General features: G+C 42.5%; 2 protein-coding genes across 3 annotated transcripts; both read left to right on the top strand.

The window, feature by feature from the left end:
• Positions 1-2,161: 2,161 nt before the first annotated feature.
• Positions 2,162-5,341, top strand: wbl (endoplasmic reticulum protein 29-like protein wbl). The gene is made up of 2 exons (XM_018013471.2): positions 2,162-2,376; positions 3,952-5,341. The coding sequence occupies exon 2, from the start codon at positions 4,448-4,450 to the stop codon at positions 5,225-5,227; it is 780 nt and encodes a 259-aa protein (XP_017868960.1). The 5' UTR covers positions 2,162-2,376; positions 3,952-4,447; the 3' UTR covers positions 5,228-5,341.
• Positions 5,342-12,262: 6,921 nt separating this feature from the next.
• Positions 12,263-14,200, top strand: tbrd-2 (testis-specifically expressed bromodomain containing protein-2). 2 transcript variants are annotated; one of them, XM_089470708.1, is made up of 2 exons: positions 12,263-12,426; positions 12,623-14,200. In XM_089470708.1, exons 1-2 carry the CDS (start codon positions 12,424-12,426, stop codon positions 14,147-14,149), a joined length of 1,530 nt encoding a protein of 509 aa, XP_089326834.1. In that variant the 5' UTR covers positions 12,263-12,423; the 3' UTR covers positions 14,150-14,200. The 2 variants fall into 2 exon arrangements, with proteins under 2 accessions (XP_089326834.1, XP_017864858.1); XM_018009369.2 differs by having other exon boundaries at positions 12,270-12,426; positions 12,584-14,200.
• Positions 14,201-21,004: the final 6,804 nt, after the last annotated feature.

The raw sequence follows: 21,004 nt of genomic DNA, 5'->3' as shown, positions 1-21,004 counted from the left end.
ATATTATATTATATTATTATTATATTATTATTATCTTACATTATTACATATATAAAGTGATCTTGATGCATCGATCTATTTCATAGATGTCGATAAAGCTTATCGAGGCCATATTAAAATATACAAAAGTCAATCTATATTTTTTGTATATAATGCTCAACAAAGTTTAATAACGAAACCTTTTCATGGAAATGGAAAACCATTAAGAGCAAAAAATGATCAAAATTGAATTGAATGAAGTTGGATATCGAAATTGAAAGATTTTATGGAATTGACAAGTCATATGCATTCTATAGCAAGTCCTATATGTCCTCAAGCCTAGTATACGTACTCTACCTGATTTATTATGAATGTTTCATCTTCTGACCTTAATTTACAAGAGAGGTTTCCTATAGACGATCTTACTTATCCCTAGTAATATAATATAATATGTATAGATGTATAGATATATCAGATCTTAGTAAGACCAGCATACCCTCTTTACCAACTTTACAATAGATTCCAAGCTGAGCCATGGAAAGCTTTATGACAAATTCAATGCGTGCATTGGGTACGATCTATATATGTCTCGCATATATCGCATATAAGAAACTTTTAGTTGCATGACTTTGGCATACAGTAAGCATGAAATATTCATAGTCGGACTGGACTAAACGGAACCCTACAGGAGCCGGAGTCCCGTGCAGTGTCTCCCCCACATAATTAGGTTGACGCTGCCAAAAAAAAAACGAAAAGCAGGTGAAGGAAATGGAGCAAGTGGAGGGCAGCAACTGCTCCCAGGCAATTGCCGTGACGCAGTCGAAACGATTAGTTTTGTATTGGCCAATATACATATACTTACATACATACACACATACATGTATAGACAATAGAGAAAATGTCATGTGGTAATCGTTAGATTTGTCGCTAAGATTGCGTTCACTGCGCTCCGAATTTGCGCTCTTATCAAGCAAATGTCGTTTGGTCTAGTCCCGGCCATAAGATAGGACATCGCATACCCCCAGCGAGCGCATTCCGTTTATTTCCATTTCGCATAATAAAGGTCATTGTGTTACGAGTATTATTACCAGTTCACCCCCCCCCCCCCTCCCTCCTCCGCCCTCTCCAGTACAGTACAAAAAGGTTATGGTCGAACAATTTATATTATTAATGCTTCACATGTGAGCACACACACACACACACACAAACACACACACACACAGAGTAAACAATGTAAATGCTGAAAATGCTTTTAGTTTAACAAATAGTCGAGCAAAAATAGTTTTGCATTCAAAGCCAGTTGAATTGTATCGAACTTTACTCAATGGCAAATATGCATTTATATTTCAAGAGGTTCTATGAAACTAATTGCTAAAGAAACTTTAGATGTGATATAGGCGAGGGTGATAAAGGGCGTAAATTGCTTTTGAGTAAGACTGAAGGCATTTGGATTCAAATATGAGGTTCCAATTTGGACTATATTTTGATGGCTTCACCTAATAAAACTTTTTAGGCAGTTTCTAGTTTAAATTTCGCAATCGTACAATTAGAGCTGTATCTACAGATCGCCTAAAATAGATTTGGCGTATAGAGATAATAGCCATATTTATCATAATTTAAGAGCTGGGATTTATAAATACTACAATTACCATGATATAATCCATAGATCCATAATTATGATGTTGATTGAATGATATTATATCATATTATATGATATGATATGATATGGTATGATATGATATGATATGATATGATATGATATGATATGATATGATATGATATGATATGATATGATATGATATGATATGATATGATATATGATATAATATGTGTATGAAATCAATATAGCATCATATGATATGATATGTGTAGTAATTCATAAGGATATGCTACAATATGATATGATATGATATATGGTATGACAAGATCAGACATGACAGATCAAAAAAGTATTAAATATTAATGGGAAGTGAAAGTTTTATAGATTTAAGTATTAATAATATTTTATTAACCGAACTACTAAGAAATTGCGTAAAGACCTATTAGATAGAATAATTTCATTCATTCATTATTTCATAATTTCATATTGTTTTTGTTTTTAGTAAATCCTAATTCTGTTTTGATGAACGTTCATTTATTTCGAAATTGACAGATCATTTGTCACCCGAAATGACCTAAGCACAGTTAAGTAGGCGCGCAGCTGTTAAATCTGACTCGAGCTTTGCATTTTATAGAGCAGAAAAAAGATATCTAAATATAAACAGTTATTTTTGAGGCCGATGGCTCGTTAGGTAAGAGCTGCAAGCCAAACTGCGTCTATATCATTTAAATGTCACAAGGATTTTGAGCTGTGGCGCTTTAGCAATTAGCCCGAAGGATAACAATGACGTATTGCAGGTGAGACGATGTGTGTGTGTGTGTGTGTGTGTGTGCTGGTGTGTGAGGGGGAGTGTTAAAAATAGTTAAAGGCTCGTCACGGCTGTCCAGCGAGTGGCAAAGGACATCTAGTTAGCCATGAAGCTTAACACAAATTATGCGTTTTAGCGCACTACGAAGTCCTTGCCCTTTTCCCCATCCCGCTCCCTGTCCCACCTTGGGGTGTACTTAACAAATTGCCTGGCCAGCGATTGCATAATGTATGAAGAGCAAACCGACTGTGTACACAGGCAACTGCCGAGTCCTTGTTGCCCTTTTTTCTCTGTCTATCTGCCCATTTTTTTTGGGGGGCTTTTTGCTAGTCCAAATCAAATAGTGGCCGAGGCTCGACCAGGGCCAATATGGCTAATACTAATGGGCCGCGGCGCTGAACAATGCCAATGGCAATTCGAGTCGAGCCTTTGTCGGCTGACGGACAATTGACGGCATATGCACGCATGGTCGGCTACAGATTTCGATCCGGATCCCCATCAGGCCCCACAGACGTATGCCTCACTCTCTCTCTCTCTCCCTCTCTCTCTCTCTTTTCGTGATATTGCGCATATTAGCTTTGCACTTGAGCCACCCAACGGGCACGCCCACCCATCAAAAGATAATTTAATAGCCCCCCACACATCCACTCACACACACACAGACACACACACATATCGATCGTGTGTAGCTCGAAATGTTTTTCCGAATTGCGTGTCCGACTGGTCAATTTTCCGAGCTGCCGCAAATGAACAAACGAAACCGCAAATGAGAAACCAAACCAAACTGTTCTAGCCATTTGGCTTCGTTAGGGCTGGGCAGGGGGGCGGAGGGGGGCGTGCCCGTGGCATGTGTGTACCGCGCACATGAATTATTAATTGACAATTGCCGAAAATGTCCATTATCAGGTGGAAGAAGTAACGCAAAAGTAGGCGGAGAATTGGTTGGTAAAGGGCAAGGGAGAACAGAGGGGGAGGGGGTTGTAAGGGCCACGAGGAACGAGGTCAGTCTCTGCGCTGTATTAGGAAAATTTCAATTTCGTTCTAATGAAAATTGTGTGTGGCAAATGCTAGTTTCCCGTGCCCCCTCCACACTGCTCACCCCTCACCCCTCACAGAGAGACAATCCTCATAATGGGGTTAGTTGCTTACTTTTTCTTTTTTTGGTTTTTGGTCACTTTTTCTGCCCCTCGCCTCGCCTCGCTCGACAGAGTTTTTTTTTTTTTTTTTTTTTTTGTCTCTGTGCAGGTGTTTCCATTTCGGCCAATTGCAAATTACAACTTCCGTTAGCCCCTGTCCTGCGACTGTCACACACACACATGTGCAGCTCTAATGACATTCAGCAATGACAGCATTGAAATTACGCACCACAAAATTCATGTGTGTGTGTGCGTGCGTGTGTGTGGAATCGCTCGATTGGCCAACTGCTCTGCCTGATGGCTAATCAGTTAGGGCCAACTGAAGCAGAACTGAAATCATTTTGCCAAATGGCTTTTCCAATCTGGCCGGATCGGTTAAATAAACCACGTATATGATTTATTATGCATTTACATTATTTGTTTTGTAGCTGGCATTACATAAGATCGACTAGAGAACAAGCCAACAACAACAAGCTGAGCACACAGACAGAACCCAGAGAGAACCGTAAAGCAGAAGCCAAAGGCAAGCATTAGCCGGTTTTGTACGACGAAAGAGAACTCGGCTAGAGCTCAGCGGCTTGGCTTACACTGACGTGTTCAAAAGTCGTTCAACTCGATCGCCAGAGAGAAGCAGAGGAAAGGAGAGAGAGAGAGAGAGGAAGAGCGAGAGAAGCAAACAACTGTCGGGCAGGTGAGAGAGCTGGCCGCGTGGCTATAGCAACCAAAACACTTCTGTTGACTTCAGCGAAAAGTCGCGAGCTGTGAGCTCTCGCTCTTAGCTTTGTTCTTCTGCCATTGTCAACAGTCGCTAAACAGCAACAACCAGAGTCGGGTCAAGGTTTTAACTGTGCAAAACACAGAAACCGAAACAGAAACAGTAAAAGAAGAAATAAAAGAAGTAAAAGAAAAATAAAACTAAACGAAATGCTGAAACTTCTGCTGACGATGCTGCTGGCAGCTTTGCTGACCCGCCGCACTTTGGCCATTGCGTGCAGTGGCTGCGTGGACTTGGATGAGATCAACTTTGACAAGACCATTGTGCGCTTTCCCTATGCGCTGGTCAAATTCGATATTGCCTTTCCCTATGGGGAGAAGCATGAGGCGTTCGCGGAGTTTTCGAAGGCGGCGCATAAGGTGACGGCTGAGCTGCTGGTGGCCACCGTGGGCATCAAGGACTACGGCGAGCAGGAGAACAAGGCGCTGGGCGAACGTTTCAAGCTGAATGAAAAACAATTTCCAGGCATTTTCCTGTTCAAGGGCAACGTCGATGAGTTTGTCAAATTTCCAGCCCATCTGGATGTTACGCTCGACAATCTGAAGACCTTTGTGAGCAGCAATACGCCGCTCTACATTGGCTGCGATGGCTGCCTGAAGGAGTTCAACGAGGCCCTCAAGAACTATGCCAACCGGCCGCATGACGAGCAGCTGGCATTGATCAAGGAGCTGCAGGCGAAGGCACAGAACTTGAGCAACAAGTTCAATGAGCAGCAGAACGCCAAGGTGTATCTGGTCTATATGCAAAAAATCAATGAGCTTGGCTACAGCTTTGTCGAGGAGGAGACAAAACGATTGCAACGCCTCAAGGCCGGCAAGGTGACGGCTGCTAAAAAGTTGGAGCTGCAGCACCGGCTCAACATTCTGGACGCCTTCCGTGTGCACAAACTAACCAAAGCAGCGCCAGAGAAGGCCAAGGCAGAGCTGTAAACCTCACAACTAGACAATTATCTTCCTAGAGAAAGTACCAAAATTCATACTTCTTAAACATAAAATAGGCACCCAATTGTGTACATTAAAACCTAACTGTTACCAAAAACCAAAGTATTTGTTTTGTTTAACTGTTTGCCATAGCAACGAGGGTCAGGCGCTGTCTGCTTATAGCTGGACAGCAACGAATATATTATTTAGTAAAATCCTATTTAGATTTTTCGCCATACATTTTAATAAATTCATTTTCTTCTTGCATCCTAAGAGTATGCTCTTATTTGTATAATTTCAAATGCGCTTAAAAGTATGCAACAGCTGTTTAAAAGCGATGGGGAAATTCCCATAACAAAATTTCCCTTATGCAGCAGAGAGAGCAGCCAATAGGCTGGGAATAAAAGAGAGCAAGAGAGAGAAAGAAGGCGAGTAAGCTCGTAATTGTGCAAAGTGCACATTAAAATACATTAATTAAACTTAATTAATGCATTATGAATGTAAAGCTTAACAAGCCTTTTATAATTGTTATTACAAAAAAATTGGTTCAATTGAGCGACATTTGCAGGCTGCAGATATATGTATGTTTACATGCGTGTATGTATGCATGTTGCATGATAAAGACTGTGGATACGCATGTGTGTGTGTGTTTGTGTGCTTGCGAGCTTCATCGGGCCGCGCTCTTCGCACTCATGCGACGATCGCAACAATGGCGAAGCAGAGGCTAAAGCAAAAGCGCATTATGGCCGCGTTCGCTTGCAGTTTTTTCCCTCACTTGGAGCAGCGCGACCTCAGCTGTATGTGTGTGTGTGTGAGTGAGTGTGCTTGTGTGTCTGTTTGTATGTTTGCGTTGTTATCGCTCATTTTCACTTTAATATGAGTTTTTGTTGCTTTTGCTGTTGCTGTTGTTTTCTTTTGGAGTTTGCTCTTTTGTGCACGCTGCGCTGCTGGGCAGCCATATTTATTTGTTGTTGCTTTTTTTGTGTGCTGTTGGGGCCCGCAGCAGCAGCCACAGCAAACGCTGCAGTAAAATTGTATTTTTGTTGCCGCTGTTGTTGTTGTTGTTGTTATTGCTGTTCCGTTCGTATGCGAAAGTCAATGAACTTTTTCGGTGTTGTCTATGCATTTCAGATGTTGTTATTGCTTTTGTTGTTGTTTTGCGATAAGTGCTACGCCGGTGTTGGTATTGGTGCATTTGAGCATGAACAAAAAACAAAAAAAAAAAAAAAGCGGAAAAAATAACAAAACGAAATAAATTACAAATTTCCGAGCTACACAAATGCAACATGCAACGGGTTAATAATCAGCGAGAGTTTTCGTACAGCTTTCTATTTGCTTTTAGTTTTTCACAGATTTTTCGCGCTTATCGCCCAATTGATCCGACAATAATTTAACAGATCCGCAAGAAAACTGCCCGCGGCTTTGCCAATTGTTAATTCTTATCTGAAGCAGGCGACCTTTGACCCGCAGCTCACTCAATTTACAGCCAGCTAAAAAAAGGAATGGGAATGAGGAAAACTCAATTGGCGCACAAATTCTGCTGGTTTGCAATTAAATGCTGCGAAAAACACACAAACAAAAAACCAACAAGAAAAAAAAACAAAAACAAAAAACAAAAACTAATAGGGAAAATCATAATAGGGCAAACAATTTTCACACACTAAACGCAACCGCAAGGAGCAAGAGGAGCATCTCTCATGCCACACCTACAAAGGATATCATGCAAATGTTTGCATTTCCACGCAAGTGCACTACCCCAAAGACAAACGATCCGTCAGTCAATCAGCCAGTCAATCGGATGATCAATCGAACCCTTTTCGACAAAGGGCACTGGAAAATTGAAAGCGGATCGCCCACGCCGCCAGTCGAGCGCATGAAAATGAAAACCCTTTTTGGCTCATTATCATGTGCATAATCTTGGCTGCAATTGCATTAGACGTAACCTGAGTGCCCAATATGTGGCGTCGCCTTTTTTGGCCAAAGCCAAGTCATCCATCCCACCATCCATAAGGTTGCGCGTTGCGTGTCGCCATCTTCCTCACATATCTGAGGGAAAAGAGCCAATATTCAGGTAATATAAGGTGGACTACCTGCTGTGAGATTTACGTTTATGCATTTCATTTTCATTGTTCGTTCGCTCTTTTCCTCTTTCTATATATTTTTTGGCTATAAAACAGGTTCGGGCCATAAATTTATCTCGCGCTGCAGATCGAGAACTCTTCTATGCAGCCCGCCTACTAGTTGACAATCAGAATATAAAATTTATACATATGCATGTGTGTGTGTGTGTGTGTGTGTATGTGTATATATATTTGTATCAAATCCTCTTTTGGCGCAGCACTAATCGAAGGGTTCGACGCGTCGTCGAGGTCAGGTCAAAGCAAATGCATTAACTGTGTAATCCCAGATATGAAATCTGAGCGAGGCGACGTCGCTTGACTTTAGAAAAACACATTTTCACGACTCGCCCCGACGCTCTGATGATCGTTTTTTATGATTTTCTTGTTGTTTTTGTTTCAGTTTCTCCTCTCGTCTTCTCTTTTTTTGCGTCTGTTGCAGCCTCTGGGCTTGGGGATCGCGCTGGGCACAGGTAGCCGCAACACATTTTGAAGCGCTTTGCGCATTAAAAAACCAACTTTTTTTTTTGGTTCGTTTAAATGCGTTTTTCTTCGTTTTGGTTTATTTTTTTTATTTTTTTTGAAAAATGTTTCATTTTGAGGTTTTTGCTTTCCTCGAACCTTCTTCTGATTGCATTGCCGCGCCTCGGACTCGGCCTCGGACTCTGAGTCGCAGTTGCTGTCATGGCTTAATTGCCTGACGCAAAACTTGATCGCGCGCTGCGGGCGGGGCCAAGGCGGGAGCTGGAGAGGGTCAGAGCAGAAAAACTTCTTGGTCGATTGGCGTTTTGGGCCAGCCGGAGCTGTGGTCCACATCGTCACCGGCCATTGCACCGCGCATGCAGATAGTTTTGATGATGGAGCTGCAGAGTCAATGACTTGCGTGGCATTTTCTTCGACGCTTTGTTGTTGTTGTTGTTGTTTTTTTAGCGCCCTGGCCAGCTACACTTCAAAGAGTTCACAGAGAGTTTTCGGGAAAATGCAAAACGTGCAAGGCGATTGGAAACCCAAGCCAACCAGCATCTTTTCATATTCATATCTCTCTGTGTGTTGACAGGACGCCTTCGAGGTGAAAGCAAACTCAGGGCGCAGAGCATCTGACAGGGGTCGAACATCTATAGGAACATCTCGAATTGAAGGTCCAGTTGCTGGCCCTCATCGACTCATAATTAATGTCAAATAATTGGCAGAAATTTGTTTGCTATTTAATTGTGAGAGTTTCGGCAGCAAACGCAGCGAAACGCTGCGCCGCGTGTCGTTCTGCTGCCGTTGCGCTGTTTTCACATTTTCCTCAATTACAATTTTCACAATTTCTCAATCAATTTTCTTTTGATTGGCCGAGATGCGGGCGCCCCATTTCGGCTACATTTGTTTAAGCTGCGCATTGTTGCTGTAGCTGTAGCTGTTTCTGTATCTAAATTGCAATTGCAACATTTATCGCTCAGGCGGGTCATTGAACCACCAGACGCGCCCATGAATCGAAAATGCAGCGAGGGTCGTGTTCGACTTGCATTTTTCTAGCTTTTCCGAATACAGCTACGGCTATGATTCTGACTTCTAATCTGACACTGACTCTTACTCTAACTCCTACTCTGACTCCTTTTCTGACTCCTACTCTGACTCCTACTCTGACTCCTACTCTGACTCCCACTCTGACTCCCACTCTAACTTCTACTCTGACTCCTTCTCTGACTCCTACTCTCACTCCTTCTCTGACTCCTACTCTGACTCTGACTCCTTCTCTGACTCCTACTCTGACTCCTTTGCTGACTCCTACTCTCACTCCTTCTCTGACTCCTACTCTGATTCCTTCTCTGACTCCTACTCTCACTCCTTCTCTGACTCCTACTCTGACTCCTACTCTGACTCCTTCTCTGACTCCTACTCTGACTCTTACACTGACTACTAATCTAACTCCCTCTCCAACTCCAGCTCTTCTGCTAGCCCTGGCGTAGCTCAGTCTGGCCGGCTCAGTCTAGCGAAAGGATCCCAGGATTGTCAGGCGAGTGCAACCTGCATCTTTGGCTGTCATGCTGTGCCCCGTTGATCGCTATCAAAATGCAACTGCTGCAATTGCGCAGGATTCGCGGCGTTCCCACAGTTAACACAACGCTGCATTGTCTACGCATTTGATTTTTGTTTTCTCTTATTCTTATTCCCTTTTTTATATCAAAATCAAAGATCGAAGCCAAACCCAAAAGTCACATGCGAACAACGACGGCTGCCATGGCCAACAACAACAACAACAACCTGCCAGGAATCGCTTAAGGTTAACACATCGCAAACAATGGCCGCGCAAATGGACTAGCCACAGACAGACAGACAGCCAGACAGACAGAGGGGGGAAATCGGCGAGCGGGGCAACTGGCTCGCGGACTTGCAACGAGGGTAGCTGCAAACCAGTTTCGAGTACAGCCTGTACCTGTCGCACCTTAACAGTTGCCTGTTGCTGCTGCGGCTGCTGCTGCTGCTGCTGCTGCTGCTGCGGCTGTTGCGTGCCCTGCCTAATTGTGGAGGCAGAGCTAAACACAGATGCCAGTTGATGATCCCTCCCTCCCCTCACTACCGCCACTCCATCTCCTATCGAGATGCTGAGTCAGCGACCAAGTGGCAATTCTCTCAAGTTGCAAGATCGCGCAATGGAAATGGAAAAGTATGGGACAGCAAATGCGACTGTGCAGGTGCCGATCACAAACGCAAACACAAATTGAGTGAGGGCATGCACAACTAGCAATTACCCTGTGCACAGATTGTGCGAATAAACACAAAGAGGATAAATGAAAAGAAGAAGGAATGCTAGAGCAGATATACAAGCATATGATATCAGTAAAACAAATATATATATTTTATCCTCTATTAAAATGAAATGATCTTAAAAATATGTATTTCAATATATTTCAATATATCTCCCAGATCATCAATAATCTGAATAGAATAGTTGTATAAATATATTACTCTTCTTTTTACCGTGTTCAAGAATTAAAAACAAATAATAATTTGAAAAATATAATTATAATTTTTGGCAATTTTATGTTTCATATTAGTCAATTTTATTTAATATATTTAATATTTAAAATGTATATATTTTTCAATAATAATATATGTGCTTACCAAGTATTTTATTTTAGTAAAATATGAATTTTTAATTTTTATATTAGTCCATTTTTTATTAAAATAAAATTAATGTATTTTTAATATTCATGTAAAATGTCTACTTAAAATTTTATTTTAATAAAATATAAGTTTTCAATTTTTAAGATTAGTCAATTTTATTGATTTAATTGTAAAATGTATATATTTTTAATATTAATATAAATATTTTCTTAAAATTTTTAAATATTAAATTTAGTCAATTTTATTTAAAATTATTAAATGTATTTTCAATATTATAATATATTTTCTTAATGCTTTATTTTCATTAAATATTAATTTTTAAATTTTTATATCAGTCAATTTTGTGTAATTTTATAAAATATATGCATTTTTAATAAAATGTAGAGAATTCGCATTGAACAGTATTGCATGCATAAATTTAATTTACCCTTTTCCACTATTCATACAGGGTATCTGTAAGAGTCACATACTTACTCAACTAACTCGGCCTAAGAACAACAGAAAGGCACAAAGTCAACAAAAAAGAATAACAGTGGCCAAAAAAGAACGCAAAAGAAAACACATGCAGTCACACGCACAGGCAGATAGAGAGAGAGAGAGAGAGAGGGAGAGGGGCAGACAAAGGACGCAGCGGCCAGTGCACATTCTCATTTTCAACTATAAAATTTATTCGCATTAATCGCCGTCAGAGATAAAATTAAGGAAAGAAAAGACTTGGACAGGATCAGAGTAGGGGTAGGGGTCAGGGTCAGGGTCAGTGCCAGGGCGAGACGAAGCCAGAGACGAGGACGAGACGAGGCACTTCTAGCCAGGGGTCGGCATGATAAGGCAACATTGACACCTTTAGCTACGAAACTACCTGCCGCTGCAGCTACGTTGCTGGCATTTCTGATTGCGTTCGAGACTGTCTAATTGTGAAAAAAAAATAAAAAAAATAGAAAATAGAAAAAAAAACGCAGACGCTGTCCCAGCAGAGCAGAAAATTTGGCAGGACTGTACACTTGTCATCGAATGGGCGAATATATATAGATAGATACATATACACTCACATATATATGCATATATTTTAGACTATTTTAGCCAAGGGGTGGCGGGCAGGGTCGGGCGGGGGCGTGCCAACCGCTGGCTAAGTGGAGTGAAGCGAATGCGTGTGTAATTAAGTGTCGCAAAAAGACGCAGCAAGAAAATATGTGCTGGGCGCTAACATGTGAAGGTAATCAGAGAGTCGAATGAAGGCCCAAGTGTGTGTGTGTGTGTGTGTGTGTAAATAGGAAAAGCATGTTGTGTGTGTTTTGGGCGCCATGGTCGACTAATAGAATGGATGCGCCATAATGTCCCGTGCCAAGGCTGAGGGTGATAAAAATGTTTCATGTAAATTGCAAAAAACAGTTTTTATGTCCCATTGCCGAGTGGCAGGAGGCGGGCAGCAGGAGGCGGGGCAGTCAGCCAGGCAGCCAGTCATCCAGGCAGTCAGGCAGGCGGGCAGGCGGGCGACTGCGTGTGAAGTGGTGCAAAATATTAGACAAGGGCGGTTGGAGCTCACTGGAGGATGAGGATGTGGATGTGGATGAGGATGAGGATGCGGACGTAGCTCAGGCGGAGCATCTGTGGGTGGCTCTGGCCGCTTTGAAGTGTCGCAGCCCATTGTGGCTCGTAGTTTGCGTTCTATTTATAGAGTGCGTTTCCTTCAGGGTTTTTCAATTTTTGGCCAGGCGAATATTAAATGCGCGCACATTACACAACACTGGCGGGCAGCGGCGGAGCCAGCACCACCAGCACAAGCCGAAACAGGCTCGCAACACTACTCAGCAAGTTTGCCATTGCTGTCAAAAATGATTTGTACATATCTCGAGCTAGTTGAAGGTTTTTTCAAATGGATAGAAGTCAATCGGGCGTTGAGACTGTTGGGAGCTTTATCATCATAGTCTTCTCTGTCTCCACAAGGATCCGTTATCCTAGCACCGAAAACGCATCATGGTAAGTACTAAAAAAATTTTTCAGCATATTTGCAATAATTTTCACCAAAAACAAAAAGTGAAAACACAGAAAAAAAAAAAAACCAAAAAAAAACAAAAATAATAATAATATTTGAATAATTGAATTATAAAATTTGTTTAATATTCATTCACAAAAGTCGCTTCTGATCAAACTGAAAATACCAAATCGCGTTCAGCCAGATGTGATCCCGTTGGTTGGTTCGGTGGGCGTCTACACCAACAAGATGCACTACATGAGGAAGCATCTGCTGGACGAGCTGCCCTCCAAGCCGTTCGCCCTGGACTTCATGCTGCCCGTTGACTCGGAGGCCCTGCAGGTGCCCACCTACTACACGATTATACAGTGCCCCATGGACGTGAGCACGATTGTGAAGCGTCTACAGAATCTCTATTATCAGAGTGTCGATGATCTGATTGCGGACTTTAAGCTGATGTTACGAAATTGCTATACATTCAATCGACCCGGCGATATCGTCTATCGCAATGGCCAGAAGCTGGAGCGATTCTTTCTGCGAGTCCTGAAGGATATGCCCGAAGGCCTTGAGGTCTCCTGCAACCGAGATCCGCGCGCTCCCTGCAGCCCGCGCAACAACCAGAAGACCACAGCGTTCATCGAGCGCAAATGCCGCGAGCAGCTGAAGAAGCTGCAGGCATCCAACACCGAACACTCGGATGCCGATCTTCGTGACTTATTCAAGGAGAAGCTGGGCGGGGTGTCGAAGAAGCTGAGCAAGCACCAGTTCAAGACACACGAGGACTTCCACTTGGAGCTGGACCTCATGCTGCTGCAGTCGCGAAATCGGGCAAAGGGAGTATATGAAGGCATATACCAGGAGTCCCTGGACAACATCACGTACCACACGCAGCAGAAGGAGCTCAGCCAGCTCTTCTATCTGCTGCAGAAGAACGACGATGACAAGCGACTGGAGCGAAAGCAACAGACCATGAAATGGGAGGACAGTCTGGTGGATTGTCTGGATGCCACGGTGGAGCGACTTAAGGGCAAGCTGGATGCTTGCCGCGTGGAAGAGGAGGAGGAGGAGGAGGAGTACGCAAGGATCAAGAAAATGGTGGCAGCCGAGCGCGAGAAGAAGCGCGCCAAGAGCAAAACCTCCCACTCGACCGCTGTCAAGGACAACGAGAAGCAACATGCTTACGTCAGCGAAGCCGAACGTCGCACCATCCAGCAACAGTTCTTGATGCTGCCGCTGAGCACAAAGATGGAAATAATGCACGTCATTGCCCAGAGGGAGGATATATCGCCCGAGAACACGGACCTGCAATGGTTCGATATCAAGAACTTTAACGCCGTCACCCTAAACCTGATGAAGAAGGCCATGCACCCGCACACCAAGCTCAATTTGCGGAACATGAAGCCCGCCGAGAAGGAGAATCTGCAGCGCTGCCTCGAGAACCGGCTGCAGAGCATCAACCAGGTGCTGAATGGCAATCGACGCAAGTACACACATCGTCTGCGCGTCCGCTCCACCGCCCCGGCCAGGAAGCGGGCACGCTTCTCCACCAAGAAGGGCGCCAGCGGCTCCAACTCGCAGCAGCAGCAGGAACTGGAAACAGGTGCTGGCAAGTCAAACGATAGCAGCACCGAAAGCGACTCCAGCAGCGACACCGACACGAGCAGCAACACCGAGTCAAGCAGCGAGCCCTCGACCACCCGTTCCCCGATTACCCCATCCTTGCCCTAAACGAGACATTTGCATTCTGATTGAAATAAATTTGTGAAGATTCGACGTGCAGAGCTATTGACACATCTATTTTCCTTTTCCTTTTCCTTGCCTAGTTTTGTTTTTTTGCGACTGGGGGAATCTCTGTAAAGCGCATCCTCGCATCTCTGCATCTCTGCATCTCGGCTGTCTATACAGCGATCACGTAGTCGAGCGAATTTTCACGAAAAATTATGCAAATGCCGAGCAGTTTCTCACGATGCGCCTAGGTCTAGCTCTACCTGACACCCAGGCGAGTTGAGACTCGGAAATTGGAGCGACAAAGATGATCAAGGTTTTCCGAGTCCACAGAGTGCACAAATTTGCATAAACAGCAGAGATTTTTCACTTTGGCGAAAAGGAAAAAGGGTTGCCAATGCTCCTACAAAAAAAAAAAAAAGATCCTAATTTGCATATGCGAAATGCTAAACGCAAAACGAAACGAAAGTGAAATTAGGAAAATCGTTGAAAACTCATAAGAGAAGGAAAAACCAGACGACAGACGGCAGACGACGAACGACAGAAGACAGGCCGAAGACAATCAACGAACGGCAGGGGTTAATTATGCGCACAGTGGACGGCGCTAGCGCCCGTACCGGAGCTCACAGCATGCTGGCACGCTCGCACGCTCGGCGCAGCCCATTGCCGGCCGGGGGGTTGAACAGGGACAACAACAGCGCTCATTTGCATAAGATCGTAAATGGAATTGGGAAATAGCAATGTCTCTCGACTATTTGGCCAGGCAAAATTATGTAAATTATGCGTGCAAAAACATTGAGAAAACTTTCTCACGCTCTCAACTCCTTGGCTCGGCAGCCTTTGCTCACTTTTTCAGGTATTTCACTATATAGGTGTGTGTGTGTGTATAAGGCTTCTTCTGTTTGGGTTGCATCGCAACGGGCAACAAATCAATTTTGATCGATATTCATTTAGCTCTCGATTGATTTACTTAATTTACATAATTTCCTTGCCCGATCGTAAGAACGAGGCGAATAATATGCAAATTCTTTTGGGTAAGCAAAGGCACCTCTGGCGTACCTTTGTTACCGGATTCGCTTGAGCTTATGGCAGGCAAATATCTTTTATCTAATTTCCATTAGAACTTTGTCTTCTTCTCTTTGCTCCGCTACTCCTTTGGTTTGATTATTTTTACACAGATTTAGCTGCGATTTTCGCCATTTTCTGTTGAAAATCTGCAACTTTTTGGACTTCAACTTGGCCCGTAGAGCTCCTCCCATCGCTCTGTTCCAACCACCCGTTGGCGTGCCACTCTGCTACAACCACCAAAGCGAAAACTTGCAAAATCGCCAATTGCATTTGCCAAAACTCCGATCGAACCTTCATCATGGCCATAAAATTGCAAGCATCAGCCAATGCGCAGCTCTGATGCTCTGACAGGGGGCAAAACCAGGAGCCGGAGAAATGGGTATAGCAAAACTAGGAACAGGAACAGGAAATATAAATTGACTGAGGTGAGAGCAACCACCGTTATGGGCACTAGATATGCACAGCCCTAACCACCCGGGCGAATTGAAAGTATGAACTTTGATGCATGTTGTTGTTGTCGTTGTTGTTGGCTTCCTTTTGGGCAAAACCATAAAAAAATCCGCAAAACGAGGGTTGTGTCTCGTAAAGTACTTATCGAAAACACCCCAAACACACTCGCCCGTCACACCCTGCCTCAGCCCTGCCTCGCACTCGGCAAAGACATTATTACGCATACATAGTAAATGTGGAGTACGTTGCGTGTGGCATGTACGCACACACACACACGCACGCACACATTCATGCACGTTTCTCTGTATCTAGTAATTTTGCAGCAGCATGCAAATTTTTTTGTTTTCCTATTTTCCCTCTACCCCTACTCCGCTCGTGTTCGCTTGTCCGAGGGGTTGAAGCGTAAAAGCAAAAGCAAAACCAAAAGCAAAAGCAAAGACGAAGCCAAAGCTTAGCTGCAACAGAGGCCGCAAAAGTCGTGGCTGTTGTGCCACGCCACGCCACGCCACGCCACGCCACGCCACCCCCCAGTTTGCATTCCGCGCCTTTTTTTTTGTACACGCTGACAATCTGCAAAGTGAGCATATTGGCTTTCTGCAGTGCCTGACTGTTCGTTCGAATGTTGACGTTTAGCGAGAAGCTTGCTACGTTTTATAAAGTTTATAGATCTTTTGAATACGCCCACTAGATTATAACAAAAGAAATATTACTATGTATATATATTTGTATATCGTCGGTCTCTATAGAAGCTAGCTAGCTAATTGTATTTATATAGCAATATTAACTTAATGAGCTCTTAGAGCTACATTAAACGAGGCTTGGAAAACTATAAATTTTACAGTGATAAAAGTAGGACAACATAAGCTGCTCTATAAACTGATTTCAAATATGTGTGGGCGTGGCAAATCATGTCTAGAGCTAAAGTGACTAGACTTAGCAACTGTTCTCTCTGTTGAACGACCTTTACAGCTAAGTCTTTATATAATCTTATATTTGAAGCTGGTAAATAAAAAAAATAAAAATAAAAATATTGTCTTTGCTTTAGTTTTCAAGCAAAAGTCATCAAAATTTAAACACATTTAACTAAAAGAGTTGACATAGATCCTATCAACTATAAATTGAGCTGTTTTTTTATGCAAACGAGTATCATGCAGTCGGTTTAGCACAACTGCCACATTTTTACTAGTTTTTTCCTCATATTGATGTTTATAGAGAGAACCACACACACATATGCAGCACATGTATGTTTACATGTTTTTTACCAAGGAGTTGCAAGTTTTTACGTTTATATTGCTTATCAAATAGATTCCTTATCGCCAGCGCGACTTTAGTCAAATATATGAATATGGAATATGAGCACAAATATTTGTTGAGGGCAGATTAGATATCCTTTCAACTCCGCCAGAAACAAGCTGATTCATAAATTATGGTAAAGGACAGGCAATATGCAACACAGGAAACCCTTTAAAATAGATAAACAACAAAAGTCTAAAGATGAGCTGGCCGAATAATGAAATAAACAAATCGTGTATATTAAGCAAAAAGCTTTAAAGCAACATATGCAACATGCAACATTCAAAATGCTCTAAAAGTCCAATGAGGAGCGAAAATTCTGTAAAAGAAAGTTTCGTTATAGACAGCAATAAAAGTTGACTTTACATAACAAGCAACATATGCAACATATGAAACATATGCAACATGCAACAAAACAAAGTTTCATGAAAAACTACAGTAATGGTATTTCTATCTGGCATCAAATACAACCTCTTCCAACAATATGCAACGTGCAACGTGCAACATGCAACATGCAACATATAAAAACTCTATGCACAGCTACAACAGACAAATAAAACAGATCCGTCATATATCGCCTATTGATATATTCTTTATAAACTCAAATAAACCCGAGTTATATAATATCCAAACCTCACTTAAATTTCACAGAGAACAAACATGCAATGTTATTTCCATCATATGTTTGTGTTTTATATATATCGAGTCTCATATTTGGCATAAATTAGACGCCATCGTTGGCGACCCGTATGCACCAGAGGACATCTCATCAAATAAGGGCCAGAGATAGTGTGAGCGCAGTGGACGGGGGGCGCAGGGACGAGGGATAGGTTACGGTTTGGGTATTTTTTACGCGACAGCGGCACCACCATAAACAACAAAACAACAACAACACCAACAACAACAGAAACTGAATAGAAATGAAATAAAAACGCGCACTCGTCGTGCTTCACACGCGCAAGGATCTCGAAAAGGATCCAATTACAATAGATAGCCTGGCAGTTTTTTTTTTTGTTCCTATTTTATTTTTTTGACTTGAAATATGTTTGAATTGTCGCATTTCTGCGTGCTATTCTCTGCCATGCCCAAGGAGATTGATTGTCTATTGTCTTTTGTCTCGGCTTGGCTTGCCTTGGCTTGGCTTGTACGTGTGTCAGACGTTCGCTATTGTCCTTGCGACTCGGACTCGACGCGATGTCCTTTCACTTTCGTTCTCGGGCTTCCTTTATTTGCCGGATCGCCGTATGCTGGACGTGTGTCAGTCAGCAGATCTCCGACGATCATTGTTGTGACTTGTTGACCTTTGTGGTTGAATTAGACACAGTCAATAAGGCATATTGTGAGTACATTCTGGCAGACTGGCAATTATGCAATCGCCTCCTAATTTGAATGCCCCTCACACATTAGAGTTTTGTCTGTCTTTTATTTTATTTATTTTTTTTTTTTGGTCGGTATGCACACCAGCACAAAACTTCAGTTTATGTTGACGTAGGGCCGCCATTGCGCCACATGAGGCATAAACGCGCTGCAGCTACGCACACACACACGCACACACAGACAAGTATACATACATACAGACATGCATGCTATTTTGTCGAATACAAGTTAATGAACTCAAGAGTGGAGCTAAAAAAGAAACTAATAGAATTCTTAAAAAATATATTTGTAATTAATTGCCATTAAAAATAGGGCCCAATAAAACCTAATTAAGTTAAGCTGATCTAGTCCGAAAGCCATAAACAAGTTCGAATGAACACGTCAAATTGAACTAGCATTCTCGACTCTTCAATTATTTGCATTTTTACCAATTGCCTTTTCCGTATGCGCAGCTCCAACGCCGCCATCTTTGCGTTCGCTGATCAAGTAAAAAAATAAATAAATAAAACGCAGCACTGCGCCCACGTCCCATGCTGGCGCATTCACGCTCTTGCTCTCGCTCGCACTCGCTTTTGCGCTTGCCTCTCCTCACACAACATTGGCATTTTCTTTTACTTTTACACAATTTGTTTTCGTTCTTCGTTTTGTTGACATTTCCAAAAATGTATTATCTTTGTTGCTTTTGCTGCTGCTGCTGCCGCTGCTTATGCTGCGCTGTTGTTGTTGTTGTTCGCTTGATTGGCGTTCGCGTCTGTTTTCGTGGTCTTCGTCTCCGTCTTCGCCTATGCTTGTACGCATTTATTTGTGTACGCGTGTGTGTGTATGTGTGTGCGTTTCGTATATTTATGCTGCTTGAGCTGTGCACATTGCACTCAAATCGCCGTTTTTGCTGCCGCTGCCTCTGCCGCAGTCGCTGCCACGACTGCAGTCAATTGCGTGGTTAATGCTAATTATTTGTTATTCTACAGTCGCAGCGCTGCTGCTGCTTCTGCCGCTGCTGTTGTTGTTGTGGTTCTTGTTGTTGCTGTTGCCGCATTTCCAAACTGTAGAAACATAGACAAACAAAATTTGGAAGACACGCACAGGAGACCCGAACGTGCAATTGCTAGCGATTTCCGGCTGCACCAACGACTCTGCAGCGACTGTACCACAACTACACACACACACACAGAAACATGTGCATACACATGTATGCAATATACAATACTTCTTCTTTACGATCATAAATGCAAAATAAATAGCCGCCTTACCTTAATGACAGACTTGCGTATGTGCTCATTCCACTATAAAAACAATCCCAGCAACCGTTATACGAAATATTCCAATCGCAGCTACTCCAAGTGTTCTATTCAATACACACAAACGACTAAATCAAAGGGAGTACAGCAAACAAGTGCGAAACAAGATCCGTTGCTTTTGGCAAAGCATTGCTGAAGAGAGGAGAGAGACAAATGCGATAGAGCGAATTTGTTTGTTCACTCAGAGAGAGGGAGATGAGACAATAAAGCTTTTTCTGTTGCTGCATTTGCATTTGCTTTACATTTGTCGAGGCAAATAAATTTGGTGTGCTCTGTTACTGAAAGAGCAAAAGAGACAGAAAACGAAACTTTAGTCGATTTTTGCGTTTGCTATGTTAGTGCACTAGCAATTGCAATGGAATTTAATGTCAATTGCAAATGAAATTTATCAAATGTCAAAGGGATACACATTTATTAATGTGCGTGTGTGTGTGTGTGTGTGGCATTTGGATTGTAATTAATGAGCCGCAATATTTATTCAATAGCAGAGACATTCCGTCTCTTATGCCACTCCAAGATTCGGGTCTGGCTTAATAGCCGCTGCCACTCAACAAAAATGAAAAAAAAAAAAAGAAAAGATCGTCCCAGCCAAATCAACAGAATATATTGTTATTGTTGCATTTGCTTTTGCTATTACTATTGTTGTTGTTGTTGTTGTGTTTACTGCTTCTACTGTGCATACAGAGTTCCTTAAACAATGCTCGACAATTTTTCGGCCACTTGTCAAAATAATTTGCGCCTGTTGAAAAGAAGAAGAAGAAGAAGAAGAAGAAGCTGAAGAAGAACTTGGCCAACAGAATCTTCACGTACCTTGGCCAAACATTTGAGCTGCCGTATCTGTTGTTGGCTCTTACCTGCCGTGCAATTGTTGACTTAGTTGTTTGGCCGTTTTCAGACGTTTGAAAAATGTGTGAAAATTTCTTAAGCAAACTGCATTGCATTAGTTAGGGGGAGCCAGCGATAAAGAAACAGGTAAAAGCATCCATCTATCCACGGATGTATTCTAGAAGCTTGCCAAAGGTGTATATTAATGCGATTAACATTGTGGCTGCATTCACTTGTTGCAACAGCCAAATCTACAACAACAAAATTATCACCTGTGCGCCGTCTAATCGAACAATAAAATGCTAGGGGAATCAATAGTTCAATAACCCAACAGAGATTCAACAATAGAAAACACCAGGAGAATGACGAGAAATTATGGCACACAGACGCACACGCACACGCATACACACACAGAGCGTATAAAGGATATAAACAGGGAAAGATCGCTGAGCAGGCAAAAACCAAAACGAATGCACAAATTGATTGTTGCTTCTGTTGCAGGGGCGGCGGAGTCTTATTATTATATTTGGTTTTCTGTATGCGTGCA

The sequence above is a fragment of the Drosophila arizonae genome, chromosome 5, assembly GCF_054131065.1.
Source record: "Drosophila arizonae isolate 15081-1271.41 chromosome 5, UAZ_ARI_1.0, whole genome shotgun sequence".
Classification (NCBI taxonomy): Eukaryota; Metazoa; Arthropoda; class Insecta; order Diptera; family Drosophilidae; genus Drosophila; species Drosophila arizonae.
This window is presented reverse-complemented; position numbering and strand designations above follow the sequence as displayed.

Coding starts and splice junctions, on each gene's coding strand:
- wbl (XM_018013471.2), top strand. CDS start 4,448: ATGCTGAAACTTCTGCTGACGATGCTGCTGGCAGCTTTGCTGACCCGC.